The 27,642-nt window shown below is 55.0% G+C and overlaps 1 protein-coding gene across 1 annotated transcript in view; it reads right to left on the minus strand.

The window, feature by feature from the left end:
- Positions 1-27,642, minus strand: part of CDH23 (cadherin related 23) — a 407,397-nt gene that overhangs the window by 266,843 nt on the left and 112,912 nt on the right. The window contains exons 4-6 of the mRNA XM_073878857.1: positions 21,635-21,777; positions 21,013-21,060; positions 20,808-20,900 (exon numbers count right to left, since the gene is read on the minus strand). Of these exons, the coding sequence (XP_073734958.1) occupies positions 20,808-20,900; positions 21,013-21,060; positions 21,635-21,777 (284 nt within the window). The remainder of the gene's footprint in view (positions 1-20,807; positions 20,901-21,012; positions 21,061-21,634; positions 21,778-27,642) is intronic.

A 27,642-nucleotide genomic window follows, 5' to 3' on the forward strand; every position in this document is an offset into this window, starting at 1 on the left:
AGTGAGAGGCAGATGGGGCTGTAATGAACTGAAGACGTGTGACAGCTACAGAGGAACAAGTTCATCAATTAGAGCCTTCTTGCCTGAGGACTTCTGGGAAGGGCTGGAGTGGGGGACGGAGGGGCCTGACTGGCTTCCTTCCAAAAGGTCCTGATGCCTCAAGCTGCTCAGCTCCCCAAGTCTCAGGACCCCGGAGGGGTCTCCGCCCTGGCTCCCAAGCAGCTCCTTCTGCCTTTGACTGTGAATAGCAGGGCTCAGCCTCTTCCTGGGAGGGGCCGGCTAGCAGTTTGCCTGAGGACTAAGGGTCTTCTGAACAAGAGTGAGAAACAGTCAGTCCAGTCCCAAACTCTTCAACTCCTTAGAAACTGAACTTATGAGCAGAGTACAAAACTTAACCACTGCTCCTCCCCTCTTTGGCTCTGACTTGCACACTCAGGGGTCAGGGAACGAGGAATATCTTGGTCCAAAGGGACTGGTGCTGGAGCACCACACTATTGCTGAAGCAGGCCAAGATTAGGAGTCTAAAATGTCGGCACTTCCTACCTGCACAGGAAGTGTCAAATGTGGGTGTCATCTATGGCTAAGAGGATCAGGGCAGTGATGGTCTTTGGAGGCTCCCTGGTTCTCAACCCCTGCGTCAGGTCCCACCCCAACTCAGCCTGGCTGTACTGGGCCTGGGAGGGGTGAGTCATGCCCATGTTTCCAAGGGTAGGAGCCTTGAGCCATTTCCTGGGGAGCAGAGAGCAAAGGATCAACAGAGCCCTCACACTCTCTGAGAGAGGTGATTGTGGTCATTATTTATGCAGGCAAAGGCTGTAGGTGGCTAACTCAGATGAATCCCAATTTCACATATTTTGGAAGGAGGGGCAAATGAGTATCTTGGAAGGGAAAAAGTACAATATTTTTGAAGGTGTGTTAGGACCCACGGTATCTGGGAACCCCCAACAAAGGGGGTTTAAAATCCTGAACAGGGGACACTGGGCTTATGACCTCCAGGGGGCAGTGGTACTATTTCCCCTGTCAAAAAGCTAGAGGAGATGAGACCCAGGGGCTTACAACTGGGGAGTTCTGGAGAAGAGATTACTCGGAGGCCCCCTCGCTCCTATCAAGCACCTCACATGCTGGCCAGAAGCTCCCATGCTTGTGCTAATGGGACCCATGAGGTGGGTTCAACCCTTGGTAGCCTCCCACGGTGGCACTTTCATACACAGACCCTAATCCCAGCCAGCAAACCTGGATCAATGGGGTGCAAATGGCAGACAAGCATATTCCAGCTCCACCTAGAAAGAATGGTCTTCTAATTTTAAGATGCCTGAACTTGTCCTGCATGACCCCAGGAAGCTGAGAGTTCCATGTCAGAGGAGAGTATCCACACAGAGGCACTATATTTGTCATGCATGTTGTGAGGTCTGCTAGCCAGCTGTGTGACCCTGGGCAGTCACTTAACATCTCTGGGCCTCTGCTTCCTCACTGGCATGATGCGAAGAGTGAACACACCTTTCTCCAAGGTTGTCTAAGAATGAAGTGATGCCTAAAAACTACTGAGCCCAGTCCCTGGTACATGGGAGGTGTTTGATAAGCTTTAACTGTCTGATAAGCATTCACATGCACATTATTCACCGGTGGGACAGAGAGGTGAAAAAAAATGAACATGTGGACTCCCTCCTCTTCCAGTGGTCAGAGGGGCTGAGAATGCCAACCCAAGTCAGCTGGATGTGAGATGAGAGGCCATCAGGGAAGGCAGGTGCTTGGGAAAGATGATGCTCTGCCCACCTGTGAGACCACCCGAGACCCAGGCTCACACATCTGCCCAAAAGACGTGCCACCAAGCAAGAAGAATGACACCATCCTTGCAACCCTTGGCAGAGCAGGATGAGGGAAGTCGAGTCTAAGGCGGAAAGGGGGCCCTTCAGGCTGGGTTGGGAGTGCTGGGAAATGGGCATGGCAGCTGCAGAGGCTTGCCTTGTGATTGTGGCTCTCTGGCCACGGCCATGGAGAGGCACCACCCAGGTAAGAGCCAGGCCTGTGCTCAGCTGGGAGCCGGCAGGGCGGAGCCGGGAAGGGGTGGGCCTCTCTCCCTTTGCTGGGCCTGGCACTTGGGCCCAGAAGCCCCCAAGGAGAGCTCGTTATATGCCAGTGGAGTCCTGTGCAGGGAAAGCCTGGCTGGGAGAGATAAGCTGTGGCGTCCCACCAAAGGCCCTAGCTCCTTGAAGCTGCTAGAACACATATTGATGGGGGCCATTCAGCTCAGTCTGCGTGGCAATTAATAATGGGCCATGCGGAGAGACTGAGTATGGTATGCGTATGCGTATGCGTGTGTGTGTGTGTGTGTGTGTGTGTGTGTGTGTGTGTGTGTGTGTACATGCTGGCGGAAGGGCATAGGCGGGGTTGGGGTGAGCCAGAGAATCCTTCCTCAAGGACACCCCCTCCCTACAGCAGACTTGGTCCCCACCCCAGGTTGGGACAGAGGGGCCCATCCTAGCCTGACTCCTGCAGATGAGCTCTCTGGGCACGGAGGGGGCAGGAAGCTGGAAAGGTTCTGTTTCTTAGGCGTCCGGGGCTCAGGAAGGCCTGAGCCCACTCTCCCACCCAGAAGGGGCTGGACAGACTGGAGGGAGAAGCAGTCTGGAAGCGTGAGTGTGTCCCTTTCCCTTGGACTTCCATGTCCCCCCAGGAGAAGCTGTGAGGTCACGCAGTGTGATGGGGGAAGATGGGGATGTGCAGAAGCGGGCAGTCAGTGACGGCTTTAAGTCTGAGGGCAAGGCCTGATGGTACCTTTGTGCAAAACTAGAAAAAGCTGCCCCTTCAGAGCAGACCCTGCCCTGTGAATACACAGCTTGATGAGCGAACCGCCCTCTATGCCAAGAAAAATGTGCTCCTTTCTTCAGGGAATGCCACCCAGCTCCAGGGTACCCAGCCTCAAGAGCAACGCTTAGTGGGGGCACCTGGGTGGCTCAGTCAGTTAAGCATCTGACTCTTGATTTCAGCTCAGGTCATGACCTCAGGGTCGTGAGATCGAGCCCCGAGTTGGGCTCCAGGCTTAGTGCAGAGTTTGCTTGCTCCTCTCCCTCTGCTCCTCCCTTCCCCCCCCCCCCCCCCACAAAAATAAATAAATAATCTTAAAAAAAAAAAAAAAAGAGCAACACTTGGGCTGGAGTTTCACTGGCCCTCCTCTCCTTGCTCAGTGCTCTACCTGCACCACCACAGAGTGCAGCCCTGCTCAGGAACTGGCTGTTGTCTCCCTGGCTGTCTCCTCACAGCTGGGCCCTGCACTGAGAATCTGGAGCATTCTTGCTGGACAAATGCCCTGATCTCTTCCTAGAACCTTACTCTTCAAGGCCAGGTGGGAGGACCAGTGATGTTGGTATCACACGGGAGCACAGTAGATACAGAGTCTCAGGCCCCACGCCAGACCTACTGAAGCAGGATTCGCATTTTAATCAGATCCTCAGGGGATTCCTATGTGCATTAAAGCGGCCTGGAAAACCCTGGGGTTGTCCAAACCTGGGAGGATGCAGGGTAGCACGTGGAGGGAGAGAGAGATGCAGAAGGTACAGAGGAGTAGGAGCGGGAGAGGAGTCCTGTCGGGAGGAGACAGAGCAGTGAGGGGGCAGACGCTGCGGGCAATGGGCTCTCCAGCCGGTTTCAGTCCAATGCCCAGCCCTCTCCTCGTGCACCTGTCACTGGAGACCCTCTGCCTGAGCCCAGCTCCCCCAGGCCTTGGCCGTCTCCTCCAGGCCCGGCAGCTCAGTGTCTCAGGGGAGCGCATCGTGGGACAGGCCTAGGCCTCTGGGGAGAGGAACAAGGATTCGGGGCACCTGGCTGCACTCCGTCTATCACCCCCATCTCTGCACAGGCCTTTCATCAGGATTCCCAGGCTGGTGCGCAGGCCTGGGTGCCTCAATCATTCCTATCGTGCCGGTCACAGGAAGAGAATAGCTTTCAGCTCAATTACCCTTCACATTCCAATATCATAACGCTCCAATGAGGCTTTTTAACCAAAAACAAAAATGCCGTGTCTGCAGCAGGCCGGCTGCAAGGCCAGCCGTGCAGAAGGGACAGGCCTGCCTGGCTGTAAACCCTTCAGGATGAGACTCCGAGGAGGGACCTGTCCCAAGGCATGACTGCCCAGAGAGGGCGCTGGGGGTCCCAGGCCTCAGTTTCCCAACACACACCCTCACCTCTGCTCACCAACTGCTGGGACTGGGTGGCCCTTGACCTTGGGGAAGGAACACTGAGCCCCAAGTCCAGAGAGGCACCATGGAGTGACCTGTTCTAGGACGGTCCTCTGTGTCACACGCAGGAATACCACACAGACCCCCTCTTCACGCAATGGCCCGCTGGCATCATTCAGCAAGGCCATGACCGGGGAGCTGGGGCCATGGTCTACATGCCATTCCGACCCTGGCTCACCTGTTCCTACACCAGCCCTGACTAGCCGGGGAGCTAGCCAGAGCTAAGGTGATTAACCCCACTGGAGAGGTGGGTAAACTGAGACCAAGGGAGATGAAAGGGGAAGACCAAGGACATGTGGAAGAATCCCAGTGCAGTGTTCCTTTAAGATACACTGCTGTCCGGGGAGGGTGGCGGGGGGCGGGGGGTGGGGGTGTGTGGCGGGAGGGAGACGAGGTCTGCTCTAGTCCAAAGCTTCTAGGCAGAAACCAGCTTATCTCTTCTCTCTCCTTACACGTGAAGTGACTATTCCCATCTGCAAGCTGGTCTCATGGGGAGTGTCCATGCCATGAATCCTGCATGTTCAGTGATTCCCAGGGAGCACACATGTTCCATGTATGTGCCCTGTCCCACGTCACATATCAGACGGCTACAGAGCGGGGCCCAGAGGAGGCTGGCCTGCTCGGCCCCAATCAGCTGTGCTTTCGTTTGCCTGACCAGCCTGATGCTAATGGCTCTGATGGCAGTGTCCCCGCCTCCTGGCCTCCTGGCCTTCCACTGGCTGTGGCCGATTTGCCCATGATTTAGCACTCTGGGGCGCTGACCCGTGAGGGACACACATGGGACAGGAGGAGGCAGGGCAGACGTCACGCCTGAGGTGTGTGCACGTGTGTGTGGCCCTGGCACAAGGTGGGGAAGCTCTCTCTCCAGGAACACGGCCCAGCCCGGCTCTCTAGGACTGGGCGTGGTGTCTGCACGGCCACCCTCTCTGGCCTGTGCTGGCCATGGCACTGGGCACTGCCCTGGGGACCGAAGGATGTGGGGAGACCTTGGGAGGGCTGCAAGGAGCCTCACCCTGGTCTGCTGCCTGCCGGGAGTCCTGAGTGTCCAGGGCACGTTCACTCGATGTGCAAGATGGGTGCCCCTAGACTCACTGTCAACAGGGGGGCAACAGCTTATGGAGTTGCTGGGGGGCGGGGGCACTGCCTGGGCTCACATCCCAGCTCTGCAACTGACTTAACCTCTCTGAGCCTCAGGTTCTCCATCTTCCAACTGGGAATAATCCTAGTACCTATACCTCAGATTGGCTATAAAGAGTGCACACATGAGTGCATGCACAGTGTCCTTTACCATCAGCTATTACTGGTGCTTTCCCTGTGACCAGTACCCCTGGAGCTTATGGGTTCATGGAATTGTAAGGTGCAGACCCTATCTTTAATCAGATCATAAACCCTGGAACTTGGCACCAGGAGGACCCACGTATCAGACAAGTGGCATAAAGGAGGCTGGAGTGGGAGGTCAGAGGAAGGTGTGGTCACTAGCCCGTGCCCGGCCTTCTAGGAGGCCTGTGCCCTGCCCCTTCTTCTGTAATGCCCCTGAACCCTCCAGAAGGTCCTGTTCTATCTTGTGGGGTTTCCACCCACCCCAGATATAAGGAAGCAGATGGAGGCCCAGGTCTCTCTGCTTGTCTCAGACCCAAGGCAGTCCCTGCTCCCTCCCTCCCCAGCCCATACTGAGAGCAACCTGCAGGGAAACCCAGGCTGCTGCAGGGCAGGGTGGTGGAGGGCTGGGACAGAGCAGAAAGAACCAATTTGCCAAGCTCATTTAGAGCTCATTTGTCCAATTCTGCTGCCTGGAGGGAGCCACACTTGATACGTTTTCATGTATGCCGCACACCACAAGGGGCTCGGGCGCCAGGACAGGGCAGGTGGGAGGCACGACCCAGGTTTGCTGTAGCACTGATGATGGGAGGGGCAGATGGCCTTGCTCCACCCGCTCGGCAACCCAGAGAGAGCCAGGCTTCGGGTGGTGGCTGCCCGGGTCCTCAAGCACTGGCCCCTCCCATCCTGTTTTATTTTATTTTTTATTTTTATTTTTTTAAAAGATTTTATTTATTTATTTGACAGAGAGAGACACAGCAAGAGAGGGAACACAAGCAGGGGGAGTGGGAGAGGGAGAAGCAGGCTCCCCACAGAGCAGGGAGCCCGATGCGGGGCTCGATCCCAGGACCCTGGGATCATGACCTGAGCCGAAGGCAGACGCTTAACGACTGAGCCACCCAGGCGCCCTCCCATCCTGTTTTAGAGTGCCACTGTGGGTGAGCAGGGCCCAGCCAGGATCTCCTGGGGGACCAGGCACCACAGCTCATTCTCCTGTGTCCCAAGCACCCAGCCTGGGCTTGGCATCTAGCAGGCACCCAGGCAATGTCTGATGAATGAACGAAAGAGGGTGGGGCCAAGCGTGTGGAATCAACATTTCTGCATTCATTACCACTGGGGTAGCAAGCCAAGCAGAGACTCCTCTCCCTCCCTGGTCTCTGGGCTGGTTGGTGCCCAGAGGCCAAGGTTTCCAGGGGGGTCTCCAGCACTCTGGTGCCTGCTAAGCCCACGTCTGTGCAATGGGAGGGCTCCCCGGGGTCCAGCAGCACGGTGGCCTGTTCTGGGATGCAGTCCCTTCCAGCCCCACTCTCTTCCACTCATCTAAAAGCTCTCCCTCTCAGGGTGCCTGGGTGGCTCAGTTGGTGAAGCATCCTACACTTGATTCTGGCTCAGGTCACGATCTCAGGGTGTGAGATGGAGCCCTGTGTTTATTGGGCTCTGCGCTCAGTGGGGAGTCTGCCTCAGGATTCTCTCTCCCTCTGCCCCTCCCCTGCTCATGCTCTCTCTCTTTCTCTCTCTTACTGTCAAATAAATAAATCTTAAAAAAAAAAACTAAATAAAAGCTCTCCCTCTCCACACCCACCACATAGGCTCTCAGGTTCGCCCACCTCACCACCCTTCCCGGTTTCTGCAGGGCCCATCCCCAGGCATTTGCCCCCCCCAGCTCCAGGGGCCCCCTGACCCATGGCTGGCCCTCATGGATCATCCCCAACGACCACTGGCCTCACACCTATGTCTAGAGAGCCCACCTCCAGGGACATCCACCCTTCTGCCTGAAGCACCCCAAAGGAAACAGTGCAGTAGGGTTTGGGGGTGCTGGGGGTACACTGGAGAACGCGTGTTCCTACCACTGTGCCTCCAAAGCACCCTGTATCAGCTTCCTCCAGCCACTCTAACAAATCCCTGCAAGTTCATCATCTTACGATTCTGGGGGCCAGAGTCCAAAATGGGTCTTACAGGCAGGACCAAAATCAAGGGGTTAGTAGCCTGCATCCCTTCTGGAGGCTCTAGGGGAGAATCTGTTTCTGTGCCTTTTCCAGCTTCTCGAGGCCACTCATGTTCCTTCGCTCATGGCCCCTTCTTTCCATGGTCAGACCAGCAGCATAAAACCTTCCAACCTCTCTCTCTGACCTCTGCTGCTACTGCCACTCTCCCACCTCCCTCTTACAAGGACAATTGTGATGACATTGGGCCCACAGCAAGACCAGGCTATCTTCTCATGCAGGTCCTTCATCACACCTGCAGAGTCCCTTTTGCCACGTGAGGAAACAGTCACAGGCTCCCAGGATTAGATGCGGGGCTCCCCTTTCTTTGGGGCTAGTCCTCTGCCTACCATACCCCAGCCCCTGCAGCGACACCCCTTCCTCCAACACCCCTGCGTGCAGTGCCTTCACCACGTCCTACTGGCTGCCTGGGAAGTCTGGTGAGACCAAAGGCCTTGGTGGGGAACTCGTCAGCACTTCCAAGCTGCTTTCCGGAGTGGGCCTTGGGAACAAGAGCACACGAAGGACTGGTCTGTGGAATTTCCCACTGCAAGGATAGGGGCTGTAAAGGCAAGGAGGAAGAGAGGCTTCCAGAAGACAAGTGGGATCAACTGCATTATGCAACAAATCTCTACTAAGTCCCCACTGGGTATGAGGTCCTGAAGGTCCAGTGATGGGGAAACAGTCACATGGACATGCTCCTGCTCTCACGGAACCCACCATCTCCCCTGGGAGGCCAACAGTGATCAAACAGTCCTATAAATGAGTCATTACATCCCAAGGTCATATCTATGGTGCTCTGAAGACCCAGAACATGAGCATCTGTTTGGTACTGGGAAAGGGGATCAATCAAGGACTGAAGATCTCAGGGGATATAGGAGCTCATGAAGAAAGGGAGGGTACCGCCGTGCAAAGGTCCCATGGTACGGTGCTCTCAGGGACCAGAAAGAAGGTGGAGGTGCAGGAAATCAGAGAGTCAAGGGGAGGCTGGTGAGAGGGGGCTGGGATCAGACCCCACCAGCCTGAGGAACTCTGGCCACCGACCACAGAAAGGTTCTAGCAACATTCCTGGCACCTCCCAGAGACTCAGGACAGTGGAATGAATGGATGGATGGAGGAATGAATGAATGAGCCTGGCTACCTTCCTTCCACCCTCCCCAGTAACCTGCTGCATCCCTCCCTTCCGCACAGCAACAGTTAACGGGCTCTCCGACACTGGCTCACTTATTTATTTATTTATTTCCCCACCACTGCTGGCACCAACCCATGCAGCCTGAGCGTGGCTCCGTGGAAATGTCTGTAATCACCAGCACACTTTAGACATTACTTCCACACCATTTAGGGCTTTCCGCCCCAATAGCTGCTGCTGCATTTCCCTCCACCCCCATCTTTTGGGTTGTGTTGGGGGGATTTTTTAAAGGTTTGGGGGCCCCCTGAATTTGGGGGAATCTGATGGTTTGGGGATGTGGGGAGAAAGACAGTGCTTTAGGAGAATTCATTATTCTTCTCCCATTGACCTGGCCCTGCCCCATCCCCGACCAGGTAAGGGAAAGAAAAAAACAATCACTTCAACCTGCTAAGAAGGCTTTAAAGATTGTGTGTGTGTGTGTGTGTGTTGTGTGTGTGTGTGTGTGTGTGTGTGTGTGTGTGTGTGTGTGTGTGTGTGTGTGTGCGCGCGCGCGCGCGCGCGCACGCAGACATCAGATTGGGTTGCTGATATAAGCCACAGCTTTGTGGGAGGCTGAAGGTGCTGGAACACAATAAAGGTCACTACAGAAGAATCCCCCTCCGAACCAAACATCCCCCCTCCTTCTACCTTCTCCAGACTCAAGGCCGGCTCCTCTTAAGGCAGCGGCCACTGACACTAAACCCCAAGCCCTGAGGGGATGCACTGGGGGTAAAAGGCATTTGGGTTTGCATTGGGGGCAGTACAATGAGGACAAAACCGGGGACCAGTCGTGTGACCTTGGGCAAGTCATTTAACCTGTCTGGGCCCATTTCTCTGGCTCTAACAGGAGGATAATCAGACCTTTCTTACCAACCTGAAGGACTCCTGTGGGGCCCAGCAGAGGCACCCTGGAGAAAGGGACCCTCCTGCTGTGTTTCTGCCTCCTTCCTCTCAGCCCAAGTTTTGCTCACCGCATTTAGCTTCCTGTAACTCCCTTCCCTGCACGCCCCCCACCCCCCATCCTCCTGTCCCAGCAGCTGGACAGCTCCATATCCACCTGCAGAGATGAGCCTGTCCCTGCAGAGTCTGCCTAGAGGTGAGGCCTGTAGGGGAGGGTCCTGCCAGGCTCTCGGGTGCAGGCTGCCGGCTGAGCACTATGCACACACCATCACAGCCCCTGGCAGAAGAGCACTGCGAGATGAGCACAGTGGTACCTGCACAGTGGGAGCCCTACGTGCGCCACACCCATTTTAGCAGAGACACGGCCATTTCCCTGGGGACTCAGAAATGGAAGCAGTGAGCGCAGGATTCAAACCACTAACCTTAGCACTGATCCTAACCACTGTGGGAAGTGACCTCCGAGAGGAAGCTGCCTGTTCCACAGCTCAGGTGGTAATAAAAACCAAACAGACTGCATACAGTAAGATGAATATAGACAAACATATTCCATGGGGATAGAAGCCAAGATAGAGGTTACCTGGAGGGGGGAGGGACTGGGAGTTATGAGGGGGCTTCTAGGTGCTGGAGAGTTTCTGTTTCTTGATGCAGGTGTGGTTATACAAATATGTTCACTTTGCAATAATTCGTAAAGCTAAAAACTTATGACTGTTCGTTTCTCTGTAGGTATGCTTAAGTAATACATAGACTCAAAGAAAGAAAAAAAAAAACTCTTAAAGCTGGTGGGGAAGGAAGCCTTGGAAAAGATACTCCAGTGGTTAATCTGTCCCCCTTGCATGAGGCTTTAAGTTCAAGGCCTTCCCGTCTGTTCTGTCCCTGATCCCCACGATGACATGGACAGACCCAGCATTACCAGTCTCATTTGACAGAGGGGCAAATTCAGCCCTGGAAGCAGGGGGGTTTGTCACACAAGTCTCCCAGCTGTAGGTGGTGGAGCTCCTACCCCCTCCAGGGTAGAGCTCATCCCACTCTAACTTGCTGAACTGTACAGACAGGTGACCAAGACAGGGGGAGCTGCCTCTGGCTGAGCCAGCCCCAGGGAGGCTCAGCAACCAGACCGGCATCTGGTTAACCTCTTCTGCCCACAGTAGGGTTCTGGGACCATCCCAGGCGGCAAAGGCCAGGCCAGGATCAGGAGGCAGAGGGTGGGTCTGGGAGTGGGGTTTCGAAGCCAGCACGGGGTGGGTATAGGCAGCAACTCCAAGGGCAGGGGGTAAAAGAAGCCTGTGCCTTCAAGCCTAGCAGAGAGAAGACCAGGTGAAGGGCCTAGGGTTGGATCCCAGCCAGCCACTTCCAGAGGGAATGACCTGGCAAGTGTGACTTCGCTAACACTGGGTTTGCCTGTCTGTGAGATGGGGACATAGTACCAACCTCCCCCACTTCATTGTTCCAAGGAAGGAAGGAAGAATAGGATTTGGCTAAATGGAGGAAGAAGGTGCAGGGGGCAGGGGTGAGAGCATCCTGGGGGAGGGCACAGCACGAGCAAAGGCAGGGCAGCAGGAAAGTGGCCACGCACAGTGAGGATCTAGGAGAGGAAGCACAGGAAAGCCCGGAGCTCAGACCTCACGGGAATGGGATGGATTTCTAACCTGTAGAGTTTGTGTTGGGAATGCCAGGGGGCGTGGCTGGGCTCAGACAGGGAGATACTGGGGGGGGGGGGGGGGTCCGTGGGAAAAGGCCTTCTCAGAGGCAGGACTGGGAGAGGGACCGCCCTGAGCCTGTGACCCTCCTGGACAAGGACGTGACCGGACGTTCGGTTCTCTGTGGCTGGCAGTCCTTCACGCTTGCGAAGTGGGCTGGCCGATTGGTGATGAAGACAGTGAGCAGGGAAGATTACATTGTACCTAGTGATTATGCCCTGGGTGAAATCTCTCGGCTATATTATTGCATCTGTAGGGAAGAGCCGGCTTTTTCAGCGATGGACAGGAGGCTTCCACTTAAGGTCATTACAAAGAGGGAGAGCCCAGCCCCTCCCAGCTTCTAGCCAGTGCCACAAAGTTGCAAAGTAATTAAAGGCTGCTAAGGAATCAGAGAAATTATAATAATTCCACCAACCAAGCGCCTGCCCGCTTTCTCTTCTTTTCCCCCCTCCTGGTAGAAAACAAGGTGGGTCAGGGAGCCTGCAAGCACATCCACACCAGCCTCTTGTGTGGGGGGCCTCGCTGTCAAGGGGGCTGCCAGGCCTGTCCCCAAGCTGTTCTGACAATACTCCAACTTGTTTGGGTAAATCAAGAGGCTGAGACAAAATTCCAGGGTCCCCAGAACAGGAGAAACAGCAGCAGCATGCTGGCGGTCAGCCAACACACTCACACGGCCCCGGTGCCCTACACCGGGAGGCAGCCTGCCAGGCCACCGCTCTTGAGCTTGCAGAGGCTGTAGGAGCCCAGGAGGCAGCACCCCTCCCCTCTCCCCAGCGTGGCTCTGGACACATCAGACCCCACCTGGGCAAACAGCGCTACACCTCCAGCGGAGGGATGGGCTCAGGCTCGTGGGTTCTGGAGACCATTTCCCTGAGAATCTTCCCCGGTCACCTTAGGTCTTCAGTGGTTTGCCACTGACTTCTGGGGAGACCCTGGGGAAATCGTTTCCTCTGCCTGGCTTTGTCGACCTCTACAGAACATGCGGTTAGGTTAAGTCACCTTGACGGTCCCTCTGGTGCTGGTTCCAAGGAACCCATTTGGAACGCTCTCAGGCCATTACCAATTATTTCTCGGCGACTGCTTCCTTTTTTCTTGGTCATATTTTCATTTCATGTTTTCCACACGTTTCCCGTCCCCCACTGGACTGGACTGTAAGCTTCTTGACCACTCACACCCCAATATCAACCAATCAGGCCATAGCAATGGAGCCCATCTGTCAAGCTCCTTGGACCCCAAGCGACTTTCCTGAAGCTCTCTGAGAATTCTTCATAACAATGGGAATACCCATCACCGACCCCAAGAGTGTGGTACTTCATACACGGGCTCTCCTGGAACTTTCACACCCCCTCAATGGACCCCCATTTTACAGATGGAGACACTGAGGCTCTGAAAGACCAAGCATCTTGCTCATGGCCTCCCGCTGTGGAGTTAGGACCTGTGTGTTCGTGGCTCCGTCACCCGGTGCCACAGTAGGGATCAGGGTCCCCATGTCACTGATGGCGCACAAGTCCTTCCGACCATCAGTGTCCTCAGCCGGCTCCCCACCCAGGGTCTGAGGAGACCCCCCTGCCTGGAGGAAAAGGGGTGCAGGCAGGAGACCTGACCCCTCTGGCAACAGGCCCCACCACAGGGGAGAGGAGACCATTTAGAGAAAGGGGATGAAGACAACAGGTGGACTCCGGGTACGTGGGGCTGGAAGCCCAACCATGTGGCAGGAGCACCTCCTTGCAGCCAGCTCTCGTCTCCTTCCATTTAGGGGGTCTTTACTCAAAGGGCAGGGGCACAGTTAAAGGTGTCCCGGCATGTGCCAGCGAATCCCTGCTGCACGCGAGCTGGGCTCTGACCCCGGGGCCCCTGCTTCATATTCATGGCAGAGGGTCCTGCAGCAATTGCAGCAGAATTGTATGAGCCCCCAAAGACTCCCAGCCAGAATCGGCGAGGAAACCGGTGTAATGAAGAACATTATTACTGTTCAAACAATATAATAATTTTAATTACATCTGGTCTCCTTCTGTTCCCTGCTCCCATGTTGCCCTCTCTCCTTGTGCGGAGCGTGGTGGAGGGCGCTCACAGCCCTGGCCATGCCCCCGTGGGCTCACGGGGGCCCCGGAGGAGCAGGCTGACGTTCACCTGTAGGGATGGGTCTTCTACTTCTCACAGAAAGATGTTGTATGCACATCCGGGGACCCAAATCTTAGAGGCAAGGGCACACTAACTCTGTCTATCACTAGGTAGGGGTGTTACTACGACTACGGCAGGGTCTCGACCTCCAAAGCTGGTCCTCACTCTAGAGAGTGGGCAGCGGGCTCCGAGTGACGTTTCTTCACTGGATTGCTACAGCCTGTGTATGGGATGTGTGTGACAGCCCTCAGCCGTGGATGGGGGTAAGCCTTGGATGCATGAGGCCCCGAGCTCCCCACTTGTCTGCTCCCATCCTGGCTCTACAGGGTCTCATCTTCGGGCAAATTATAAGCAGGCCAAGGCAAAACTACAAAAAGACACATGCAAAGATGCTGAAGATGACAAAGAGCAAGACTATGGCTCTAGTTGAAGGTATACTTGACTCCGGGGGACTCGGAGAAGTCGTGGAACTTCTCTTGGCCTCAGTTTCTCTCATCTCTAAAATGGGAACAAAAATTCTCCCTTAACTTACAGAGTTGTCATGAGGACAAATGAAAGATGGGGAAAATACTCGGATATAGACAAGATGATATTACTTCAATAAGTATACACTCACTGTTTCACATACGTGTGTGCGCGCACCGCACACACACACACAGACACACACACACCATTCCATCTCAAGACTATGTAGAAACAGGCGGCCCTGCTGCTTTGCCCACGTGCATATGTCACTTCATCGCTACAAGTACCCGCTGCCAGAGAGGAGGTACCGGTCACTGTGCAGACGGTGGGGGACCAGAGGAGGTGCAAGCACCTCAGAGTGCTCACTGAGGGGCACAGAGAAATGGCATAGCTTGGGGCTGCCGCCTGGCTAGAATAAACTACTCTGGCTCTGGTCAGCAGGATCCAGAGCCCCTGAGATGATTTATTGGTCTCCCTCTCCCAGATCAATAGGTGGGTGGTTATAGATGCAGAGGGGGCCGCCCGTTACCGCGGCCCCAAGATATAAATTAATATGGCCTGTCAAGGGACCATCTCTCCTGGCATGAGAGGCGACACTCTCATGAGCAGAGCTGACATCTCGGGGGGGGGGGGACGGCTGGCACAAGCCGGTGTGAGCCCCCCTGACACCCCACCTCTCGCTGCAACCCGAGCATACAGTTTATAAATCATTCAGTGTCTGATGGGCACACCGTGAGGAGGACAGCTGGGGGGCAATGCTGTTGGCCCCAGTGGGTGCTAATAAGTCTGGTCATGCCCACCTCTGCATGCTCGGGGCCTAGTCTGGCCACCCCTCCGGGGCTCCCTGTGTGCCCACCGCACGGAGAACAGCATGGCTGCGAGTCAGGAACTGGCGGGCAATAGAGGGCACTAGAGAGCTCCAGCAGTGAGCTGTCAGGTGTCCTGTGAGGTGTGGGCACCCTCTCCCCCCCAGCACTGTCCCGCCCCAGACACTGTGAGCAATAAAGGACCCCTCGTCCGGGTGAAGAAAGCTGGTGGGGGCAGAGCCCTTTGCGTGAAGGCTCCTGCTGTCCTTCCAACTGTCCAAGAGGCAGAGGGAGCAGTGGGGCTCTGCCCATCTGTGAAGTTCTCGTCCACGGGCTGGGCCCCAGGCTGGGAGTGGAGGGCACACAGTCCCTGCTCAGGCTGGCGGGGAAGACGAATGTACCACCGAATACAGCCTCGGCCCTGTGCAACAAGACACTTGCTTTTGCTGTGCCCTCTGCAAAACACTTCCCACACGCGGTCCCATTTACTTGAATCCTCAAAAAATTTTGCAAGGCAGGCTTAATTATTTCCATTTTGCAGGTAGAACCAGGCCTGTCTCCTAATCCTGGCTCCATCTTTGGCTAGCTCTGGGCAAGTCACGAAGCTTCTCTGCTTCCACGCCCACACCTGTGGCCTGGGACTAACAACGTGGCTAGCCTGTGAGGTGGCAGTGAGCACTCGGGGAGCACCCACATGCATGGAAAGCACGGCCTTGGGCACAGAGGAAACTCTCAACAATAACAACGGCGTCAACTTATTATCACAGAAATGAATTACTTTGTTTCACTGACACATGCTCACCAGGAATCTCCTTCTCCCTGCTTTCCTGTCTCTAGTAAGGAGCTCCAGAGGGGAATGACTTTCATCTGTCCTTGCTAAGTGACATGGAGAGATGGGGTGGCCTCGGGGGACCCTGGCTTGGACCGTGCCCCCAGCCAGGGCTGGGGTGCTCAGGCCCCTGCTTTCTCATTCCAGTCCACCCTTCCCCTCTTCCAGCCTCCTCCCCACCTCACAGCTGGTCACCCGAAGCCACGAGTGACAAAGATCTATGCAGGACCTGTCTGTCACAGTGACCTGGGCAGGGACCCAGGGAGCCTACTTCCAGCCCAGCTTTATTTCCACAAGGGAACACTGGGTACCGGTGAGGGACACACATACCCCAACAACCACTGGCCCCTCTTCAAATAGGATCCCCGGTCAGGGGTTAGAGTTCACTTCCCTCTTTTGGAAATTCCAGTATATGCAAAGAAGCTAAAGGACAGAGAGTATATGAGATTCAGAGACACCATAATCTCCTTCTGTGACTACCAAACTTCTACACATCCTGTGAGGTCCCAAACAAATAGCCCCTGTGTAGAGACTAGGTCATTCCTTCCACAGAGCTTCCCTCCTGCTCTGCACACCCTAAGCCACCATGGCATTTAATACATTTATATGTAGTTAGACCTTCTCTTACTTGTCTTTCTCCCTGTAAAATTATCTCCCCTGAGGACAAGACCTTGGTCTTAGTCACCAGCATTTTACTGAATATACAATGAGCCACAAACGGGGCTAAGGGCTTTACCCCCCTGCATTATTCTATCTCTCACAGTGACCCCACAAGACAAAAAGTGGCTTATCTCATAGATAAGAAAACTGAAGTCCAGAGAGGTTAAGTCACCATCCAAAGTTGCACAGCTGGCAAATGGGAAAGTCCTTTTACTCTACCCTACACAGCCGAGTCAGCTCAGAATCCCTGGGCCTTGCTCCATAGCTATTCGGCAAATGTTTGCTGTGTTCGTTTAAAAAATAAAAATTGGGAGTGGATCAGGGCATGGTGGGTCAGCTCTGGGCTTCAAAGGACCGGCAGAATTGAGTCAGGCTGAGAGCAGAAAGAGAACACTCCAGTACCAGTTCGAAGAGTACAACATATGTATGTGTGTTGGAGCAAGAGAAAAGGGAGAGACAGACACAGGCTCCCGGGCACTGAATCGGCCCGTGGGCTCACAGGGCCATCCACGCGGAGGAAGCTGGCAGGAAGGCGAGAAACGTAGGTGAAGGCCAGGTGGGGTAACAGGCTCAACCGTCCAGCTATGGTGGCCGAACCTGTCAGAACTTCAAGGGCATGGCCGTCCCTGAGATTACGGGAGCCCTCCTTGACTCCCTGATCCGAGGAGCCACCTGGCACCATCCGACTTCTAAACTCATACCCATCTTCCAGCCTCAACACCCCGGCCCCAGGGTCACCTCCCCAGGGCACACCTGGAGGGCTGTGGGGGAGGGGTGGCCCCAGGAGGACACAGGGGACAGAGCAGTGCTGAAGGTCAGCGAGGCGGACACACACCCCTAATGGAGGTAGTGGAGCGGTGCTGCTGGGCACAGACACAGGCAAACACGTTTGAGCAAATTGGAATGCCATAAAAGTCTATTACAGCAAATCAAATAGCAGTCAGCAAGACAGCCATTAGCCTGAAATGAATACACGGGGACTTAATGAGGTCTGTCGAGGCTGGCTTGGTGAATTAAGTTGCCAATTCTAGCAGGATTTCCCTTTTCTTTACGGACTTGAAAGCATCCACGCTGCCTCGTTAGGGCTTCGACAAGTGAATTGCAGGGCCTTTCACCCTGATAAAATGGATAATTACATGTAGAAAAGCTTAGTGAGGGGAGAGGGCTGGGCAGGAGGGGAACCAGGAGCACAGAAACCCAAACACACCTGTCTGACTTCTCCTGACCAGGGGCGGGTCCAGGCAGGGGGTCTCGGGAGGGAGAGGGGCAGGGCTGCAGGGCAGGAGGCCGTCGAGCTTCTCCTGGAGAAAGGGGCAGGGCCTGGCCTTGATCCGGCCTCCCACCCACTCCTCTTCCCAGCCCGAGGGCATGGGTCCCCATGGGCCATGTCTCCAGGGCTTGCTATCATCAGGGGAGTTTGTTAAAAATGCAGCTTCCTGGGCTGGCTCTTTCTAAACTACTGATTCAGGGTTGGAGGAGTGCAAGAGTATGGGTCCTAACTAGTCCCCCAGGAAATTCTGATGGAGAATGTTTGGGATCTTCGGGTTCCTCCGTTCTCTAACACTCAGTTCTGGATGGTTTCTGAAACTCGTGGTCTTCCTATTTTAGGTCCAGGGCTGCGGAGCTCAGTACATCCTTGGGAGGGTAGGGGGGGGAGACTGTGCCCTAGGTTTCAATATTAGAAAGTTCTTCATTATATAGACCTAGAATTTGTCTCCCTATAAACTTGCTCTTCACACCCATCCTTGGGTTCTGGGCACAACAGACCCCCACATTATCAGGGCCCCTGGGGTTGGGGCCAGTGGATGCTGAGAAGGTGAGGGAGAGGCGGCAGGTGGCTGGCATGACCTGAAGAGGAGCTCAGTAGATGGAAACAGCCACGGGAGCTTCTCTGCCAGCCCTTGAGGAATAATGAAGTACTGAAGGAGAATTAGGAGCTTCTCCTGCTGGGATTCATCCTCAGACCACTGGCTGTCAGCCCTAGAAGGAACCTGGTCCAGCTCGCCAGTTTAACAGCTGTTGGAACCAAAGCCAGCAGGGGCAGTGATAAGCTCAGAGTCTCACCCAGCCAGTAGCTGGCACAGCCAGGACTAAACCCCAGGTGTCTTGACCTACAGGAGCTCCACTGCTCACCTTGGTAAGCGGCAGCTGGAAAGCCACCTCCTCCAGGAAGCCTGCTGAGATTCCTCTGGTCACTCTGGCAACCCCTCAGCACGGACACCTCACAGGGTCTCCAGGGCCCCCCTCTTTCTCTGGTTTGCATTCTCACCCTGTTCGCTTCCATAGGGCCTCCGCCACATATCATGCTTCTGAAGGGCAGGGGCCTGGCGTCGCCAGGGTGACCTCCAGGCCAGCAGGAGAACCCAGGCTCAATTCTGGGCCGGGAGCCAGCAGGCCCTTCACTGGTACCTCAGCTGGGGCCTGAGCCAGGCAGCTAAGTTCTAGCTCAGGTGACCACACCAGGCCAGGGCTGGTGGGTGCCAAGCCACCTTGGGTCAGGAGCTGACACCACACCCCACCGGTCACACCAAGCAGCCCTAAGTAGGGCATCACGTATCAAGTCAAGGAGGTGACCTGGGGATGTTTACAGGCAAGCAAACCACACAGGCTGTCCTCCGAGAGCCGTGTGTCCTTGCAGCTGGCGCCTCTCGGCCCACCCTCTCCTCATCAGATGGGTAGCAGGCAGGCTGCTTTACCTTGCGGGTCCTCCGTTTTTATTAGATAAGGAGGGCTATGGCCCAGAGAGGGTAAGTGACAGACCCAAATGGACTCAGTGGCCTGGAAGCAGAGCAGGGGCTGGGCCTGCGGTCTCCCGCCGCTGGTTCTGCCTCCTGTCATTGCGTGTTCTTCTGGCCTTCCAGGTCTCTGTGTGGCGAGAGCCTGGCACAGAGCCCAGCCCACAGAGACACTCAATAAATATTTGTTAAATAGATGACTGACTGAAGAGGCTCTCTCCTTGGAGGCGGAGGCCTTCGGAGAATCCCAGGGGATTCCGACAGGGTGGTGTTGGAGGTCATACCTCCTGGCAAGGTAGCAAGGAAAAAGGCTGGCCCCAGCCCAAAGCCTGGGGAGGAAGGATGTGACCTCTCGTCCCCTTCCCTGTGAGGGAAGACAGAGGGCAGCCATGCCTGCCAGGATGGCAGCTGAGCAATGGGTCCAAGGCTCATTAACTCTGAGCTGTGCCCTTGGTTTCTGAGCCTGGGCCCAGAGTGCAGGCAGGCACGTAGAGACCCTTAATTAAATTAGGGAGACTTCCAAATGAGAGGGGGCCCAGAGCCAAGCTGCAGTCCCGGACACGCTGGCCACAGCTCAGGGCACTGTGTCCCCATGCTTGGGACTGTGGGTTCTCCCTCCTTATGGCCTGCCCCATCAGGGGAAGGGCGCGGGAGGCTCTGGTGTGCTCCTACCCACACACTTGTCCTCACTTTCCTCCATCTGGCACAACCATAGGACCATTGGCTCATAGCTGAGTGAGGAGGGCCAGGAACAGGAACAGCATGAGACAAGGCCTGTCTCATCATCTTGGAGGGAATCTGAGGGCTGCCCGGGGAGTCAGGAGGCTCAGGGGCAAAGCTGTGTGACCTTGGCTAAGTCACTGTCCCATACTGAGCCTCAGTTTTCTCATCTACAAACTGAACAGATATTTTCTAAAGACTCTGCCAGTCTCCTGATCCAGTGACATATAATACAGAGGGGCTGGAACTCAAACGCCATGGTGCTGACTTGCCTCTCCCCAGCGGATTCCATCTCCAGCCCTTCCCAGGCCAACCCTTTATTTCTGCCATTCAACCCAGAGCCCTGAGGGCAGGCCCGAGGGACACCCAGCAGAAGCTCTTTACCCACCACCTTCAAGGTCTTTGAATGGCTAACTGCCAGCCCAGAAGACTGCCATCAGTCACTGGGAGAGGGACAGTAAGCCGTGAGAACCCTAGTTCCATTGGGAGCCAGCAGCCAGCTTATTAATGAACCGTTCGTAATGCAATAATTTGTACTTCTCAATTACCAGCGATGGCTTGGTTTTACATGCATGCACTCATGCAAACACACTCAGAGTACACAGACGACCCAAAGGAGCAGAGAGGGCCAGGGAGACGGGGGGCAAGCATAAGGCTAGGGAAAGAAAGTCCCTTCCTGGAGCTACTTGCTTCCTGTGTCCTGGTGGGGGGCGGCGGCGGCGGCGGCGGCGGTGGGACCTGTACTGGCCACGGTGGGAAAGTCTGGGGTCGGACCTGCCAATCCACGTGCCTGAGGCCCACACCGGCTATGCATGGAAGGAAAGAGGCCACAACACCTGCTCCAACCAACTCCTGTCCTGTCCCGCCTCCGGCTGGAGTGGTGGGGCTCATTCCAGGCAGGCCTTCTATCAGACCCGAGCTACCACCAACCCACTCTACCTTCGGAGGTGTCGGCACGGTCGCCAACCTGCGCGGAGCCGGTGCTTGGGCTGCGGGGTGGGCGGCAGAAGCAGAGGTGCAGTTGCCCTTTCCCCAGCTTCAGCCCATTCCCACGTGGCCCTGGAGCGGCAGCTCCCCCCCCCCCCCCCCCCCCCCCCCCCCCCGAGGCCCCGGGGGGGGCCCCCCCCCCCCCCCCCGCCCCGTCCCTCAAGTGCGACCCTGGGGGCTCCTACCTCAGGGATGCGGACGCTGTAGGGCTGGTTGTGAAATGTGGGTGCGTTGTCGTTCACGTCCCCAACCTGTATGTTCACCTTCCGTGTGATCACCTGGCAAGAGAAGGGTGGGGATTTAGTGTTGGCATGGGTCCCCTTGCCTCTTTCTGTCCAAGGCCCCGGGAGTCGGCCTCCCAGGACAGCAGGGGCCTCAGGAGACACTCACCCCCTGGTGGTCGCTGACGGAGAACTCCACTGTGAACTCAGACTTGGTCTGAAAGACAAGGGAGGGAGGGAGAAGGCAGGGTTAGAGAGAGGCACACTGACGTCCTGAGTCCTGGGCCCTGGGCTCTAACCTGGCCTTGGCCTCTAAATTGCTGTGTGATCTTGAGCAAGTCACTAGACAACTCTGTGGCCCCTTCTTCAAATGTGAGGAGAAAACAAAAGTTGGGGTTTCAAACTCATACCTTAATTTGCTAAGGGCTGCCTTGTCACCAAGTCCCGGGTCTCTGGAAAGTGTCCTTTAGGGGAACACTGTTCCCGGGGGGGGTAGACCTGTATACACCACAGAGCCACCATTCTATGGGGGATGAACCCTGGGTCATTGTCCTTCTTGCCCGTCCAGGGCTGTCCCTTGTTTGGAGACACCCCAACCACCCCATTCCAACCCCAAGTCTGATGTCAGCACTGGCCCTGGAAGAGGGACGCCATTTCAGCAGGAAGATGCTACTTCAGGGTCAGGATGGGGCCTCAGAGGAAGGCCCCTAAAAGATGATGAGCCAGCCTCCCCTCACTGTCTGCCTTTGCCCCCCAGGAAAGAACTGGGGCAGGGGTATGGCCGGTCGTACCTCTCTGTCCAGTGGCTGCCGTAGCCACACCACACCTGTGTCAGGCTCTACGGCAAAGAATCGAGAGGCCTCTTCCCCAGACACGCCGAACACCAGAGGGTCATTGTCCATGTCTCGGGCCAGCAACTGGGTCACAGAAGAACCTGGAATAACCATGGGAGAGATCAGAGGGCAACTACAGGCGGTTTGGTCTACTCCTCAGCATCTTGCCAAGGTGGCTGAATCCCAGCGGAAGTCGCCACCCCACAGACCGCCGGCAGGTCACTGTGCCTCTCTGGGCTCTGACCCAGGCTCCCTGGCCCTTCCCTGCCCACTTGTCACAGCGTGTATGTGCCCGTCACAGAGAACTGTGGCTCACCATGTTTTAGGTGGCTAACGGACAGCTGTGATCCGGCCCTGTCCCCCTTTTATTCTGATTTTAATGTGGAGACTCCCTCCTCCACGTGGCTCAGATGTGGGCAGGCCCCTTCAATTCTTCTGTTCCAGGGTGGACACGTAACTCAGCCGTAGCCAATCAGACCATTCCATCTCCCTGGCCGCAGTGATTGGTTCAGGGATGAGCCCGGGTCCCAAACAAGCCAGTCAAAGCCAACCCTGGGATTTGTGCTGGAACCACTGGGAAAGGGGACCCCTCCTTCCACCGGGGTTGCCACCTTGGCTCTGCAGGCACCCATCTCTGGCACCACCCAGGAAGGGTCGGCCTGAGAACGAGGCCAGCAGGGGGAAAACAGAGCCAAATGGTGCACAGAGACTCCTGTAGGTTTGAGGGCGTGCCGCCAGCTGCGCCTGAGTTTAGCTTAAACCTCTGGACTTCTCAGCTATATGAGCTAATAAATCTGCCTCGCCTCGCGTTTTTTTCTTTGGCCTGTGTCCGTTGAGTTGGATTTCTGCTTTTTGCAAATGGAAGCACCCTTTCTAATTCACAACATATTACGATACTTGGCGTTTACCCAACAGTGACTAGGTGCTGGCCTTGTGCTAAGTGCTGAGGTAAACAGAGATTAGGAAGATGTGGCCCAGCCTCCAGGAAATCGAGGCCAGAACTGGGCGCAGGGTGTGGTTTCTGTTCAGAAGAAGAGGACTGAGGTGTCCCTGCTCCCCAGGAAACACAGCCCTGGCCAGAGGCCCCCAGGATGCCTGGCCTACAGCCCTGCCTAAGAAGCCCTAGTATAGGGCACCTTCCCCCCCAGGGGATCACAGCCCTCCCTAGGTAGGCTTCAGGCAGGGTGACCCACCCCCTGGTTTGTCTGGGACGCAGACAGGACGCATACTAAAACCAGAAGGTCCCAGACAACTGGACAGGCTGACCGCCTTAGCTTCAGGAGGTCCTTGCACCTCTGGGAACTGTGCAAAATGTCATGAGTGCACAGTGTCACAAAGAGTAATTAAGTAATTGATCATGGCCCACAGTTAGTAAACGGCAGAGCTAGAATTCAGATCCCAGGCATTCTGGGTCCAGAGCCCTTGTTTGTTTCCACAACCTGACACATCTCAAACACTTGGTATGTGAACTCAAGATTCAGGACTTCTATGGACATGACCCTCTCAGACCCTAACTGGAAGCCTGACGCTTGGAAAAGGAAGATACTGGGCGGTCACTGGGCTCTGCGGATATGCCAGATGGAGTACTCGGCTCATTCACCCAGGCTCCCACATTAAATCCTCCCAGCAACTCTTTTGGTAGCCATTATTCTACCCACTTTACAGATTAGGAAGCTGAGGATCAGAGAAGCAAAGCGTTCTCTCCAAGGTCACAGGGCAGGGCAGGATATGGCAGCATCCAAGGTGCTGTGGAAGAGGCGAGAAGCAGGAGGAAGAGAAGTAAAATCATGGAACAGAGTCGGAACAACCTCAGAGACCTTTTGGGGAGCCCAAACTTCCCATTTTAAAGCTGGAGAAGCTGAAGGCATTTCGCTAGTTGCCCAAAGTACAATGGTAGGGGACAGAGTCCATAGCTAGAACCCAAATTTCCAGACTCCCAGTGCCGGGCTCCTTCTGGTTGAGGAAGGAGGAGGTATATGAAGCCATAGATAGACGAAGCACATCTCACAGCATCTGTGTTGTCCAGTGGCAAGCAATCGCTTTAGACTAAAATAAACGGGGAGGTTTCTGAACACAATGTAACAATTTAGTTTTTAAAATGGAACCCAAAGCTATAAAAGAACTTCCAGCCTCCGCCTTGGCTTCCAGGGATGCACATTTCCTTTCTGTTCCCCTCAGGTGTGCTTTAGCGGCAAAGTTTGAGGAGCCCTGAGCTATTTCCCAATGCTTTGGGGAGGGCCCATATGAGGAACCTGAGGCCCCGAGCGGTCCCGCCTGCGCACAGAATGACGTGTCCATGGCGGCCCCCTGGAGTGAACGCTTCACCTGCCAACCACCATCGGGATCCAGCCCAGTTCGGGGATATGGGACCAAGCTCTCTGCTGGCCAAATTCTGGAAAAGACCACGCTGGCCCTCCAGCCAAGGTCATACGACTCGGCCCGATATCCCAAATGGCTCTCTCGGGCCCGATGCTCAGGCCCTTCCAAGAAGGGGGGCACTGGGCAGGACATGGATGGGGCCATCAGCCGCTGTCACCCACCCTATAATTTCCTGGACTTTTATCCATTTTCCCCTCAATTATGTGCTGCTCAAAGCGGTCCTTTTCGGCTTCCTCACAGGCTCTTGCCTGCTTATGCCTTCTTTGTGTCCCAGGTAATTGCTAGTGACCTTTTCTAAGTGTACTAATTAAAGGTGCTGATTTAATATTATATTTAAGACAAGACGCCCTGCAATTTTCCAGCTGGGCACAAACTCCCCCGCCCAGGGCTGTTCTGCCACTCTGCAGAAGCTGGGCCTCGCTTTGGCTTCTCCTGGACACAGGGCTCATTTCTCCACCAGGAAGCCTTCCAGCAACCCCTGTGTGCACCATTCACGCAGGAACGAGGCCAATCTGCGGGGCCGCACTCGAGCCCAGTGGTCCTAGCTGCAGCCACTCAGGAGAATCATCCCTGGCCGTGGGGCCCTAGGGTACACACATCACACTCTAGGTTTGCTTCCCACCTGAGAAGCAGATAATATGCCCTCTGACGCAGACTGTGAAATACCTGGAATTTTGTTGTGTTTTCTTCCAAAATGGTGATAAAATAGACAGAACACAAAATGCATCGTTTTAACCATTTTAACATATACAATTCAGCCATATTAGGTATGTTCACAGTGTGGTGCAACCATCACCACGATCTGCTTCCAGAATATTTTCATCACCCCCAAAAGGAAACCCATACCCACTCAGCAAGAACTCCCCATTCGTCCCTCCCTCTCCCTGGCAACCACAAAGCCACCGAACGTCTCTCTGATTTTGCCTGTTCTGGCTATTTCATATAAATGAGATGCTATGAGGGCTAGTCTTTGTGTCTGGCTTCTTTCACTCAGAATAAAGTCTTCTAGGTTCATCCATGTTATAACATAGTATGTAATCCCTTCCTATGGCTGAGTCACATTTCCTTGTAGGGAGAGACCACATTTTTTGTAGTCGTTCATCTGTTGACAGATTTTTGGGTTGTTTATTGTGAATTGCGCTGCCACGAACACTTGTGGGCAGGAACGAGGAACGAGGAGTGGAATTGCTGGGTCCTGGGTAATTCTACATTCAACCTATTAAGGAGCCACGAATTGTTTTTCACAGCAGCTGCACCATTTACATTCCCACTAGCGGTGGATGAGGCCCAGAGTGATTTTCAGGGGTAGGAAGGATACTCAGTGATTGACCGGGGCTAGACAACCCCTTGCACGGTGGAGAGATGAGAGCTGGGCAGCCCTCCATCCCAGATGCTACTGGTACCCGGCCCGCAAGGCCTCAGCACATCCCACCGTCACACACACCAGCCCAACCTCCAAGTGCCAACCTGGGACTCTTTGCGGAGGGTTCTGGCCATCAGTGCCTGCTCCCCCTACCCCGGACAGGCTGGACATGCCAGGGACTAAGAGCCCCAGCAGCACTGCTCAAAGAATGACTGATGCAAGGCAGTGGACAAAAAGGAGGCCAGCTCCCTCACCTCTCGGGGGGCTGATGCAGAGGCGTACTGTACGCTGCCTCTCAGAGCTCCCCACTGGGACTCACCCCCAGCGGCCTGGGGTGCTGACTTGGTTGGTCCTGCATCTTCACCTACCTGTCTCACCTCCTCACTCCTCACCTGTGTTTCCTGGAACCCCCTTTTCAACAAATGATTTGCACTTGAACCCTCATCACCAGGCTTGCTTTGGGGGGAACCCACAGAAGATGCCCCCTAAAATTGTGGCATCAGGATCACCCAGGAAGTAACAGTATAGACCCCCAGGCCCTGCTGACTCAGTTGGCCCCGGGGGTGGAGGGGGGAGCCCAGGGTGTGAACTTTTACACAGCAGCCCCACTCTCCCTGCAAGAGACCCTGACACCCAGCCAGGTTGGGAAGTCCTGAGACTGCTCTACAGCAGGGTGATCTTCAAATATTTAACAATGGGCACAGCACAGGCATCAACCAATCAGAAAGGATGCCAGCCATAAACAACCGGACCGGTGTGTACCGTCTGTAAGTCAGCCTGGTTTATGGCTCCCATTGTAGATGCAGAGAAAAGCTCCTCCAGCCCCAGGATGATTTAAAGGCTCAGTCTGAGGGCTCTTGGCTCAATCAGTGCTTGCAGGAGAACTCTCTGTTCTTGGTGCCCCCACCTCCACCCTCCCGGGGTAGGGTAACTCCGCAAGGCTGGCCCCCTCCACTCTGTGCCAACCCAACCCAGGCGGAGGCCAAGCCTCTCCTCATGGGGAGGAAGTGGAACTTTAAAGAGCCGAAGCCACCGCACGCCCATGCCCGTAGCAGTGTTACTCACAACGGCCGAAACCAAGAAGCAACACACGTGTCCACCGATGGAAGAATCAGTCCACAACATGCGGTCTATACATACAAAGGAACATTATTCATTATTCAGCCTTAAAGAGGAAGGGAATTCTGACACACTCTGCAACATGTGAACCTTGAGGACACTCGGCTGAGTGAAATAAGCCAGCCAAAAAAGGACAAACGCTATATGATTCCCCTCACATGAGATATCCAGTGTAGTCAAATTCATGGAGGCCAAAGGTCGAAGGGTGGATGCGGGGGCGGGGGTGAAGAATGGAGAATTGTTGTCTAATGGGTATAAAGTTTCAGTTTTGCAAGATGGAGAGAGTTCTGGGGATCTCTTGCACGACAACACGAATGTACTGAACACTCCAGAACTGTACATTAAAAAATGGTTAAGATGGTAAAATTTTTTGTTATATTTTACCACAATTAAAGAATTTAAAGCCCAAACTTAAATCAGATTATGTCCAAGGCCCCAACCATCTGGCCTGAGGCAGCGCCCTCCCACTGCATCTCGCACAGGCTCCCGGGCTTACCCCTCCCAGACCTGGACCCTCTTTCTGTTCCTGAACAGTTTGTGGTTGCCCCAGGGCCTTTGCCCTGGTTGTGTCTTCTGCCGGACATGTCCCTACCCTGCCAGCTTCCTCACTATTCCCCTCTCAGCCCAAGAGTAACCTTCTCAGAAAGGCCTTCCCCAATACTTGATCATATAGAGAGAGTCTATCTAAAGGGACGCCCTGTCACTCTGAGTCCCTGCCTCCTGTGTCACTGTCCTCACAGCTCTCCTTCCTCTGAGCTGATTGTGTTTGTTCATCTGACTTGTAGATTGCCTTCCCCAGCCCCCTGCCTGTCATATAAGCACATCCGTGTTAGCTCCATAGGAGCCATGGCCTGGCCTGTCATGTTCCTTGTTGTACCCCTAAACCTAACACAGGGGCTGGCATCTCAGGGGCTGGCATCTCAATAAAGAGCCGCTGGGTAAACAAATGAGTCCTGCCAACTGTCTAGAGGTGCTAGGTGACAAGAGACCCCAAAGTCATGTAGATCTGTGAGCCACAGCGAGGGGAGAGAGTATAGCCAGTTAATTCCTAATTATGTGTACTAATGGATAGGAAAAAGCATGGCTAATCAAAACCTAATAATGT

The sequence above is a fragment of the Callorhinus ursinus genome, unplaced genomic scaffold, assembly GCF_003265705.2.
Source record: "Callorhinus ursinus isolate GAN/ISIS: 27379988/994484 unplaced genomic scaffold, GSC_fseal_2.0 scaffold31, whole genome shotgun sequence".
Classification (NCBI taxonomy): domain Eukaryota; kingdom Metazoa; phylum Chordata; class Mammalia; order Carnivora; family Otariidae; genus Callorhinus; species Callorhinus ursinus.